This window comes from Podarcis muralis, chromosome 3 (genome assembly GCF_964188315.1).
Source record: "Podarcis muralis chromosome 3, rPodMur119.hap1.1, whole genome shotgun sequence".
NCBI classification, from domain to species: Eukaryota; Metazoa; Chordata; class Lepidosauria; order Squamata; family Lacertidae; genus Podarcis; species Podarcis muralis.
The window spans coordinates 32,628,341-32,641,431 of record NC_135657.1 but is presented as its reverse complement, the minus strand read 5'-3'; the positions used below and the strand labels follow the sequence as shown (position 1 = coordinate 32,641,431).

Below are 13,091 nucleotides of genomic sequence, written 5' to 3'. Positions count from 1 at the left end.
CCCATCACCTGCTATCTGATCCTTTCAACTGGAGATGCCAGAGATTGTACCTGGAGTCTTTTACCTGCAAAGAATTGGGCTCTTATCAATGAATTATAGTCGCCTGGCTCTGAAATAGGTTCATACTGTGAATTCACTAATCTATCTCTACTACTTAGCATTTGAGCCAGGCTTCAAATATTCAGGTTCAGGTCACAGATCAAGACTAGCGGGCTACAAAAAACAATTTGCAAAAAACAATTTTAAGGCCCATTCTCTGTATAAATGGGCCTTAAAATGGCCTGGTGTTCTCACATACTTGTTCAAAGGAAGACCAGGGTAAGGGTTATTTGATGACAGACTTTTGAAATGAAGGAATGATTTGGATGTGATGAGTCCCCAATTCAAATCCTGAAGAAGCAATCCCATCTTTAACAAGAGAAGGCGCTACTAGCTCTCCCATGGGGAACATGCTTTGGTCCTAGGTTCAATCTAGGGATAGACAGATCAGCCTATTTTTTTTTGTCACTTTCACAGGCATTCAACCATAAATCCGTTCCCTTCATTTTCTGCGGATATGACAAGTTAAAGTCAACATTTAAGTTGTATCCATTGTTCCTTTAAAAAACACATTATGTATGCCATTTGTAGGCACTTTCTCCTAAAAGACATTATTTTTGAACACACACAATTTGCATGTCGTGTGCATTTCTTGAAATGAAACTGCACTGCAAAATTTGCCAAAATGTGCTATCTGCTTGATAACTGCCTGCTTACGACATAAAAGTCTAGGAGATGTGAATTAGGTTTGCTCCCATTTTAATAGAGTTAAATTCTCCTCCATCCCCAGTTTATTCTCTGCTAAAGGATCTAGTAGACCTGGGGAACATCTCTTCCTGAAATCATGACACTACCAGTCAGAGTAGATGATACCAACCTAGATGGCTCTCATTATAAGGCACTGCCATCTGTTCATATAAACTGCATAGTGCTATCAAAACTATGAATAATTTTAAAATATCATTTTTTTGAACTGCACTCCTTGAAATATTCAGATTTCCCCATTTCCTCCCTTGTTTGGTTTCCCTTTCCATATTTTTTGCACTTCTCCCTTGTTTATAACAACTGCTGAGCCAAAACCAGCATGTCACCAGCAGAAACTAGCAATAGTGGCAGCTACTGTATATCTATAAAACCAATGGAGCATTTGGAAGGTGGAGGTCAGCGGGGCTAGCATATGGAGCCACAAAGCCATGGAACACTGGCATGCCTTGACTCGTTGGGAGGTGTCTGCTGCAGATGGCAGAGACCCAAAAGCAATCAGGAAGAATTCTTTTGGCTGTGGGCAATTCATCCCACTCACTGTTACATTTCTCGCCTGCCAAGCTGGAGTGTATGACTTTATTCCAGATATTGCACACGCACACACAAACACAAAAAAACACATGGGGCAGGCAGGAGATGATTTACAGTGCAATTTTGGCTCCAAGTTTATTATTGCTTTTGCTAGTATGTATGTATTTATGAGAAGAGAATCGAAAAGATAGTGGGATGCGATCGTTTCTCTGTTTATGAAGAATAGTAATAGCAACACTGTTTTATTATTAGATCTGAGAAAGAGGTCTTGTACTTTTAGGAAAAGGTGAACAAAGGATTGGTGACAAGAAGTCCCCATGAAGAAATGGAATTGAGTGTGGAGGAATATATTGACCCAATATGTTCGCTTGTTTTTAAGTAGTTCCGGTATCAGTGGTGATGTGGGTTGTGCACATAATTTTCCTACAGGTCGTTGTCCCATTCCAAAACAAACCATTGTTGTGTTACGATAAGTTTAAGACTCATCTAAAGGTTGATATTATTACTGGCCACAAAGTAGATGTAAATTCATTTGTTTATATTAGATTTCTACACCAAAGGATGTTAGTTGCTGCAGCTGAGGATTACAGAAAAGTAACAACTGACTACTGCTGCTACCTACCATATTTCCACTCCATTGCAGCTATTATCTACAAGTATATAAGCAAAGCACAGCTTCCATAATTGTTCCACAAAACATCATCTTGGCTTCCTTCCTTGCAATGTTGCACCTGCAATATCCCACCAAAAACTTGGGGGACGAAGCAGGAAACTTGGCAGGGTCTAAGGGCTCCACTCTCATAAGAATTTCTATTTCTAGATTTTCCCAGATCCCGTTATATTATCACAGAACTTCAGTGCACACTTATACTGTGATTCCCTTCATTTCTTATTTTGCATGTTCCCAGCACTCAAAATACCTTTTAGCTACTTGTCTACCCATTGACACAGTGATAATCTTATTGAAAGGGTCCAATCATCATGTTTCTTGCCTGACTCTATAAATGCATGTATTTCAATACATGATCACAGCAAGCTTTTAAAAAAGGCATTTTTTTAATGTTCCTCCTGCCATTATGCTGGGTGAACATGTCGTGAGAACATTCCCATTTTCCAAGGATTTGGAAATGGAGAAAATGGAGGGAATATTACTGACATCTTTTTGTTTTCATCAATGAGTTGCAGGTGGGGCAGTTGCCCCAAACAACATGAAAATAAAGAATCATTGAATTACGAAATGGAAATGACCTATTAGGTCATTTAATCTGCCTCCTTCCAAGTCAGGGTTTTTCAGACACTCATTGACTGAAACTGTGTGATTTCCATTACTGCTCCAAGAAGATCAAATTCAACAAATCTTACACTTATTTCCTCTAAAAGACATTCCACCTTCATGGGTTTTGTTTTCCATTTTTCATACACCATTTTATAGACCAATGTTAAACAATTCCACTTGCAGCTGGAAGATTTTCTTTATTTATAGACAGAGTATCATCTTAGAAATGCTATTCTCACTCTTGGCTAGATAGAGATATATAATACAACACACACACACACACACACACACACACACACACACACACACACTATCCAGTTTTACAGTCTAGAGGTTACCAGAGTACAACCCACTAAGTTATGCTGCTGTGCAATTTGAATTCATTTTACTAGAGCTTCCATTAGCCTTCCCTGTTCACCAAACACTGGAATTAGTGGAAGTGTGCACAGAAACAAGGCCTGGTGGATTGCCTTCAGCTACCATCCTAGCACTGAAGGTACAGGTTTACCAAAGAGATTTGCTTTATTATTCTTTTCCTAATGTATCCTTTCATTCTGACAGCTGAATTGCCACGAGCTGATTTATTCAGCAAGCTGGCCGCAGTAGACTCAAGACCCAGACTTAGCAATTCCTGCAAGACAGCAGCTAATTTAGAGCCCCATCAGTTTAAATTATTGAGACCCACCATGTTTATCCACATTTAATTTTATCTGCCATTGCAATGATCACTCTTTCCAGGCCTATGAAATCCTTTCGCATCCTCACAGTCTGCTGTGGACAATTATGTCATATTCTGGGTCATTGGTGAATTTTGCCACCTGGCTGTCTGGGTTGCTTTCCAGTCATAACGAATACGCTGTGCAATGATTCTGTTTCCAACAAAGAGCATGAGGGCAACTTGATGTTTATCTCTTTCACAAATTTGTCTAAAATGGATCACTTGCACACACACGTACCATCTTTTCATCCAGTTGCTAATCCGGGAAAGAACCTTTCATCTCTTGATCTAACACTGGTTTGCTTCTCTTAGAAGCAGTTGATAAAAAATTATTCGGAAAGATTACAACAGCAAGGGCTTTGGGGGGGGGGGGTCTCCTATGTTGCTAGCTGCCGGTAACTTACATGTAAAAGGTAAAGGGGCCCCTGACCATTAGGTCCAGTCATGACCGACTCTGGGGTTGCGGCACTCATCTCGCTTTACTGGCCGAGGGAGCCGGCATACAGCTTCCGGGTCATGTGGCCAGCATGACTAAGCCACTTCTGGCGAACCAGAGCAGCCGTTTACCTTCCCACCGCAGCGGTACCTATTTATCTACTTGCACTTTGATGTGCTTTCAAACTGCTAGGTTGGAAGGAGCAGGGACCGAGCAATGGGAGCTCACCCCATTGCGGGGATTCGAACCGACAACCTTCTGATCGGCAAGCCCTAGGCTCTGTGGTTTAACCCACAGCGCCACCCGCGTCCCCAACTTACATGTACACACACACACACACACACACACACACACACAAACGCTTCTTACTTTTCCAAGCACCTCCAGCAAAGGGATGTGTCAAAGACAAAAGCCTTATTGAACTGAATGTGAGTTGTGCAATCCATTCATTATCTCCAACTTGGGAGATGCATGAGAAATATTTTCCGGAGATACCCTGTGAACTTGACCACTAACTTCTGAACTCTCTAGTTTCTACCAATGGGAACAATCTAGCCTACACTAAGCACATAAAAATCAATCTTATATGCAGGACTTTTTTTTCGAGCCAGAACTCAGTTCTGGCACCTTTCAGGTGGGTGCCATTCTAAAAGAACAAGGGAGGTGTTCATGGTGAATTCCAGCACCTCTTTTTCTAGAAAAATAGGACTGCTTATATGGTAAGTAAGGAAGTTGTTAGAGGGCACATTCTGGGGCCTACACTGATAAGGGTGTGCTAGAGAGAGGGCAGCCCCAACTTCTTTTTATGGAGCTTGGGGCTTTGAGGTCCCAACCTGAACCAGAGGCAATCACCACTTCAGAGCTCCTGCAAAGGAGAGTGTCTGCTGAATTTAATAAAGAAAGAAGACTACCAGGGAGAACTGGAGAAGGTCCATAGTTCAGAGGCAGAGCACCTGCTCTGAATGCAAGAACATCCCAGGATCAACCCCTAGTATCTCCAGGCAATACTGAGCTAGACGGACCCAGAGTCTGACTTGGTATAAGGCAGTTTCCTGTGCTCCTGTGAGTAGTTCATCCACTTGCCACAGGGGCTAAAGCATATGGAAAGGAAGGCGGGTGCTCTCTGAAGCCCACAGAGCTACCCAACAGCAACGCCTGAATCCCAGGCAGATGGCATTCGGGTAAATACAGCTGGGACATCATGCCTGATCAATGCCATTAGTGTCAAAACTCAGATAGAGTTTTGCACGCTCACTCCATCAATGCCTGTGAGGGAGACCCGCCACTAACAATCTCCAAAAGATTAGAGGATGAAATTCTCCCTGCTTCCCAAGCCACCGCTGCTTGACAGTTTCCATTAGCCCACCAGGCAGCTCTGGGCAATCAGATGCGCTGTCCCTGGCCTCTCCTCCCAATGAGACTCATTGCCGCAGCCTGTTCCACAAAGTGCACTGCGGTGCCAGAGGGTAGCTGCTGAATCTCCCCAAGCAGCTGGCCAGTGACAGGCTGTATCTCCCACTGGGAGCAATTCCCTTCCTCCTTGCTAACTGAGCTCCCCACTCGCTCCCTCGGCCAGTCCGGACACCTGCTGTTGTTGTTGTTTTAAATTCATGTGCTTGCTCAGGTACTTAGCTAATGCTGCATCCTCCTGACATCTTCAATAAACCAGAACCCAATTACTGCATGAAGGAATCAGGAGGGAAAATATAATTAGCCCATGCTACATCTACGTTCTGTGCCATCTCTAACTCCATCAATGAGAATTGATGGGAGAGTGCTATTGCACTCAGGTCCCTTTTTTGAACTTCCCATGGGCATCTGGTTGGCCACGGTGAGAACAGGATGCCGGACTAGACGGACCATCTGTGGCTCTTCTTATATTCCTGATATACACCCCTAATCACAAACAGAAACTCAGTGCCCTGGTGTACAGAATCTGGACCAAGGGATGGGATGAAATGACAGCCAATTTACATCTACTTCCATCTTCAATGGGGCAGCTGGTGAATATTCCATTTGTTATTTCTCTCCAGGAATGACATGCTCTCTGCTTAGCTATTAACCGACACCCATCAGGGCTGTCAACTTCCCTCTGGGGGAAAGAGCATCTGGCTATAGTCTGCAAACAAATGAGAATCTCAGCAGCTCTTGCACTTAAGCATCAACACAACATTATCTAGTATAGATTGGCTCCTACCATAATATTCAGATGGGAGGGGGGTTGGGGGGAGGAAAGTTTTCACATGGAAACTGAATTGAAGGATTTTCTAGTCAGCATCCAAGATTTAATTTAAGGGCTGTGTCTTAAACCCAGATCTGTGGCAAGATGACAGTCTGGCGGTTCTCCCTGTGCCTCTTCTGGTACTAGGCCAATAGGGGAATCGCTCAATAAAAAATTTTACTCAGACTCTCCTACTAGAGGAGAAGCTTATGGTTTTTCTGGAGAGGACAGAAGCATTTCTTGTCAACTTTAGACTTGGATTGATCAACCCTTTGCTTCCTTCCAGATGGCTCTTCCAAGCTGCTCTAGATGTGAACACAGAAAGCTGCCTTATACTGAACACTGGTCCAGTGAGTTCAGTATAGTCTGCACTGATTGGCAGCAGCTCTGCAAAGCTTCAGGCAGGGGCTTATTGCAGCTCTACCTGGAGATGCTGAGGAACTGAAGCTGGGACCTTGTGCATGGAAAGCGAATCCTCTGCCACTGAGCTAAAGTCATAGAATCATAGAATCATAGAGTTGGAATAGACCACAAGGGCCATCGAGTCCAACCCCCTGCCAAGCAGGAAACACCATCAGAGCACTCCTGACATATGGTTGTCAAGCCTCTGCTTAAAGACCTCCAAAGAAGGAGACTCCACCACACTCCTTGGCAGCAAATTCCACTGTCGAACAGCTCTTACTGTCAGGAAGTTCTTCCTAATGTTTAGGTGGAATCTTCTTTCTTGTAGTTTGGATCCATTGCTCCGTGTCCGCTTCTCTGGAGCAGCAGAAAACAACCTTTCTCCCTCCTCTATATGACATCCTTTTATATATTTGAACATGGCTATCATATCACCCCTTAACCTCCTCTTCTCCAGGCTAAACATGCCCAGCTCCCTTAGCCGTTCCTCATAAGGCATCGTTTCCAGGCCTTTGACCATTTTGGTTGCCCTCCTCTGGACACGTTCCAGTTTGTCAGTGTCCTTCTTGAACTGTGGTGCCCAGAACTGGACACAGTACTCCAGGTGAGGTCTGACCAGAGCAGAATACAGTGGCACTATTACTTCCCCTATTAAGTCTTTCCCCTGCAGCTGAATATGTTTCCAGTCATACAGCGTTTGGACAGCCTTCAGACTTTAAAGGATAGAGTTTTATCTGAAGGGCTGCCTGGTCTACCTTAAAGATGAAGAACTGTCAGAAGGGAGAGCAGCAGGGGCCTTGAAGTGGCCCATCAGCACTTAGCACATGGGCAGCACACTAAGCTCATCAAGGAACAGTCTTCCCCACTAGGGTGAGGTGTACTGTATTTACATTTAAATTACAGTAATTAAATTTCAACCTAGCACTGCAGAGTTGGAAGGGACCCTGAGGATCATCTAGTCCAACCCCCTGCAATGCAGGAAAATGCAGCTGGTCCATACAGGGATCGAACCTGCAACCTTGGTGTTATCAGCACCATGGTCTAACCAACTGAGCTATCCAGGCTCTATATACATCACATGCAAAATGCATGCATGTTTTCCTGGTGCATTTCCCCCTCTTTGGTGACACCTTTATGAGGCCACCCTAGACCGGATTTAGTGCTGAGATGCTCACCATATATTGTTACTCTGTGAGCTTTCAGTAGCAAACTGAGATGAAGCAATGGCCGGCTTGACGGTTCTTCTCGCATCGTGATTTTTGCATAGCACCCACCCCCATGATTCGTGATATATTGCCAGGTCAAAAATTATGAAACCGATATCATATTAAGGACTTCAAACTGGTTTTGGACAATATATTGATATATCGCCCCACCCTAATAATGTCTGTAAAGCATTCTTGGCATCACAAAAGCGATATACAAAAAAAGTGAGAGAATATAACTGATTGAGCCCATTGATTCCTCTTTAGACTAAATAATAACATGAGGTTGTAGCCAATGAATATGTCCTTATTTGTGCAACCCTTGGGCAACACAACCCCACCTGCCTCCTCGCTCTGCTGAATCCCTGTACAGCTCCTAAATCTGTTCTGGAGGTTCACCCATATTTCCAGAGCAGATTTATTTTGAGGGGGAGACATGCAAGGAAAGGATAGAGATCAGAACAGAATGACATGGTTGGATGCAGCCCCTGAGCTATGCCTCTACAGACCATCAGACCTAGGGTGTACTCCCCGGTAACACAATTCAGGAATGGTCAAGTCCTTTTGCAGGAGCATGTGTGTGGTAACTGTGTTTTCTGATATGCAACTGGAAAAGAGAGAGAGAGAGAGAGAGAGAGAGAGAGAGAAGAAGGAATATGGAACCTGTGGTGTCTTGTGTCTCGTATGCCACGGTCACTGGGTATCCTCTCACTCTCCCGCTGGTTGAAGGCATATAGTCGATACGGGTCCTCTCCTCCCTTCCATTTCCGGGCAGTCAGGTACTTTCGTTCTTCAAACTGATTCCAGAGGTCATCCCAGTCGATGTCAGAGCCCTGTTCATGTACAAACATGGATGCTCATCAGAACAAGAAGCACTGCAACTGAATTGTCATGCCTTTGTTGTCAGCATGGAAAGTGAATCCTCTGCCACTGAGCTAAAGTCTTTCCCTGCTGCTGAATATGTCTCCAGTTGTACAGCATTTGGACAGCCTTCAGACTTCACAGGACAGAGTTTTATTTGAAGGGCTGTCTGGTCCAACTTAAAGATGAAGAACTGTCAGAAGGGAGAGCAGCAGGGGCCTTGAAGTGGCCCATCAGTACTTAGCACATGGGCAGCACACTAAGCTCATCAAGGAAGAGTCTTCCCCACTAGGGTGAGGTGTACTGTATTGACATTTTAATTATATTTCAATCTATACACAGCACAGCGCACCTCAGGTTAAGAACGGTTTCGGGTTAAGAATGGACCTCCGGAACGAATTAAGTTCATAACCCAAGGTACCACTGTACTCACTTATCCCTCTTTAAGGCGTGATCTGCCCTTGTAGCAGAACGAGGTGGTAGAGGCCTGTGTTAACAGAACACAGCTTCAATTGCAGCATCTGCCTGCACCCCTTGCCCAAGCCACAGCCCAAACCATCCCCGCCATGCTCTCCTCGTCATACCCTCATGTGCTGAAGAGTCAACCTGTCCTTTCGTTCAGCTACACACAATGGCTTTGTCCCTGCATTGTGGAAGCCAACACAATGGGGCCCTGATAAAATCACATCATTACAGAAGCACAGCCTCTTTGATCTCAACCTGTGTGTAGTACAGAGAGATTCAAAACTTGTACAATTGTTCCAACACCGGGAGGGGGGGGATGTGTGATCTTATCCAATAATTGATCTCTCTTTTTTATTGTTAAGTCAGTATCCAAGTCCCTTTTGGCTGCTAACAGCACAAAATGAGGCTTTCGAAACAGGCAATTTTACCCCATAATTGATTTTATTCACATCTGACAGCACATTTTAATGTAATAATAGGTAGGGGAGGAGGGGGAATGATGGCTCTGACAAATGAATGGCCCACGTCCCCTTCATCAGCTTTACACATTGGACTGGTCCAAAGTACCCCTGTAATGTTTAATATTACATTTCATGTTGGCTATAAAGGAGTCATAGGCAAACACCAAATGGCTAGCTCCTATTACAGCGATGAGACATCTTTTCTCAAGCACCTAAGTGAGGGGCTACATCAAAGCCCTTCTGGACATTTAAATTTATACAAGATCACTCTTATCTACATGCTTGCAGACTTTTGACTCCTTTAATAAAAAAAATCCAATACATTTGTGCAGCATGCTTCATTAAATTCCACCAAAGCAATGCTGATTATTTATTTAAACCAAGATCCACCTATAATGTTGCCTGTGCAAGTCACACGGAAATGAATGGAAGCCATGCAATTCTATTCAGTTGTAACCTGCATCCAATTCAATGAGGTATGCATGATGGGGAATGGCAGTGGTTTGTGACCAATGTGTCTAACCACATCTTTTTTTTCTTCTCTAAACTACCATTAATCCAAATGCTTCTTGCTGCTGCAAGAGAAAAGGAATCCAAGCTTCTGCTGGCCCTCTTTTAGGCTTGCTCCTGCAGCACAGTCTCATAGATGTTTGCTCAAAAGTAAGTCTGACTGTGAGGGACGCGGGTGGCGCAGTGGGTTAAAAAACAGAGCCTAGGACTTGCTGATCAGAAGGTCGGCGGTTCAAATCCCCGCAACGGGGTGAGCTCCTGTTGCTCGGTCCCTGCTCCTGCCAACCTAGCTGTTCGAAAGCTTGTTAAAATGCAAGTAGATAAATAGGTACCACTCTGGCGGGAAGGTAAACGGCGTTTCCGTGCGCTGCTCTGGTTCGCCAGAAGCGGCTTAGTCATGCTGGCCACATGACCTGGAAGCTGTACGCCGGCTCCCTCGGCCAATAAAGCGAGATGAGCGCCGCAACCCCAGAGTCGGTCACGACTGGACCTAATGATCAGGGGTCCCTTTACCTTTAAGTCTGACTGTGTTCACTCCCAGGTACGTGGGCTTGGGGTTTCAGCCACAGAGTATTCATGCATAGTGGTCCTCTCTGTGTATGCATTGCTCCGTGGTCCTTTGCTTATTACTTATAAAATCAGGAACAAAGGAAGCAGCCTTATAGTGCCCCGTCTAGCTCAGTATTGTATACAATAAGGGCTCATCCACATTTCTACTCGTCATCCTGCTTTCCCACAGGAAATCTCACTCTTTACTGCCAAGTCAGACCAAACTTCAATCCAGATTTCCGCTCATTGACGTTCGTTTTGATTCAGCACTAAAGAGCAGGTTTCCCCCAGGGCAAACGGAAAACCTCTCAGACCCCTGCTTTCTAGGCACGAGACACGTGGAAATGTGGACGAGCCCTATCTAGCAGCAGCTATCCAGCATTTCAGACAAGCGTCTCTCCTAACTCTCCCTGGAGATGCCAGGAATTGAACCTGGGCTCTTCTCCATCCACCACCAAGCTGTATCCCCTCTCCAAAGACTCTTGTGCCCCTGACTTATGCTTTACGTTTAATCTTTTCGCCTTGGCACCTTATGCTCAACTTTCTCAACCAATCAACGCTATTGACAGATCTTGCTATCCCCACCCTTTAATACTGCAAAAATCTGTTTTGTTCAACTTACACTGCTAGAATACTAGGTAGGGCTTTAATTGTGTCTCAGCTGGATGAGTAATGTTGTGTTTTCCAGTCCTTTACTCTCCCACCTTAAGCCTTTAACTTCTGTTCAGAATTCTGCTGCCTCGTCGTTATCTTCCGAATCCCATTTAAATTGTTTACTTTTCTTTTAAAACCTGGAATGCTCTGTCCCTTGCGTATTTGCCATCTGTAGTCTTTCTTTAGAGTGCAGCTTGCGTTCTTCTTCATCATCTCCTTGTTAGGCTTTGAATCTCCTCCTATTTCTCGCCTATATCCTTTAGTTTCTGCATATGCTTAGAAAGCTCTGACAACCAATGTGCTGTTTTCCACATCTCATCAGCCAAAACTGGCTGGATCACACCAAAGGAAGTTCCATCTAGCTTCCAGGTCTGCCATTCACCAACCAGGTGCCTAAGGGAAGACCATGGCAGGCCAGGACATGAGCCTGACAGCATTCTCCCTACTTGTGCTCCCCAGCAAACTAATGACTTTTTGAAAGTTCTCTTCTTGTTTTAAATCCAGCTTCAAATGTGTTAAAGAAAGTCCACCTAGAATCCCTAGATCTGATCAACAAATTTCAAAGAGGACATAGCAATAATGGGACACCTCAATTTCTCTGATATATGTTGGAAGACAAACTCTCCTAACAATGAAAAGTATTATATCTATAGATATACAAATAAATTGATATATAGATATAGATAGATATAGATAGATATATAAAATTGTCCAGTAGCACCTTAGAGACCAACTAAGTTTGTTCTTGGTATGAGCTTTCGTGTGCATGCACAATTCTTCTCTAAGGTGCTACTGGACAATTTTTTTTATTATATATATATATATATATATATATATATATATATATATATATATATTGACTGCATCAGACCAACACGGCCACCTAACTGAATCAATGAAAAGTATTGTTATGGATTTGGGGGGACCCCCCCTAAACCCCAGAAATTAATAATGGTAGGATTTTTATTATTTGGATTTTTTTTTTATTGGGTTTTATAAACAAGAATGATGTTAAAGAAATAAGTATACCAAGTTTTCTCATGTCATTTGCATATCACAAAAATGGCATAATAAATGTGGGAAAGTATCTACAACATATGTTTCATTGTTAGTTTTGAAGGGAAGATTGGAGGTCAGTGGAAAAATACAGGCTAAGCTTCCTTTCTGAGCCAGGGCCTCATCTGGGATAGAGTCCTTAACATTTCAAAAGGTTGATGGCCCATGTAAGAGGAATCTTGGGCTTGGGCAGATGGAAGGTTGCCAAGGTAACTGGGTATGAAGTGACAGGAAAAGAGAGTCTTTAGCTGCTGTGCTGGGAAGAAGGGAGAGGAGAGATGCCTTGGACTCTTCAAATGACCACACTGTAAAATCTGGACTCCCTCCATGCAGACTGAAGGTGTAAATAGGCGAATAAACAGTGTTTCCTAAAGCTACGTCAGTCTCTACTCTGTCTCAATTCTCCATAGGAACACAGACCCTTGCTGAGTGCCTGCAACCTCCTGGAATCTTGCTACCACTGGGCAGAGATTGGGGGTGGGACCCAGCTTCTGCAACAGTGTAATGGCATTCTTGCCCTGCCTTGCTGACAATTTCGTATTCCAGAAGGTGGGACTCAGCTATCCTTGACAGGATCTTCAAGAACAAGAACCAATTGGTTGATGAGGCAGAAGTAGCTGGGACCATAAGAACAGATGAATCCTGCTAGATCAGACCAAAGATCCACGTAGCTCAACATCCCTTTGGAATTTTTTTGGGGGGGTCACTGACTGTTGCCCACCCATAAGTAATCCAGTGGTGGTGCCTCCCAGTGCCAGTGGCCCCTGCAAGAAGGGTCCCAAAAAAAAACCTGGAGCTTGGTTGTGTAACTTTATTGCCAGCAATTCTGCAAAAGTCAGGGAAGCCCTGACTAAGTCTCGAATCCCAGAGCATGTTTGCAGTTTCCGGCAATTGAAGAAATAATCTTTTGACTTGTAGATGGAGCACATTTGACAGGGCGAA

The 13,091-nt window shown here is 44.0% G+C and overlaps 1 protein-coding gene across 1 annotated transcript in view; it reads right to left on the bottom strand.

The window, feature by feature from the left end:
• GALNT14 (polypeptide N-acetylgalactosaminyltransferase 14) overlaps nucleotides 1–13,091 on the bottom strand; it is a 221,762-nt gene that overhangs the window by 111,636 nt on the left and 97,035 nt on the right. The window contains exon 2 of the mRNA XM_028724478.2: nucleotides 8,257–8,426. Within this exon, the coding sequence (XP_028580311.2) occupies nucleotides 8,257–8,426 (170 nt within the window). The remainder of the gene's footprint in view (nucleotides 1–8,256; nucleotides 8,427–13,091) is intronic.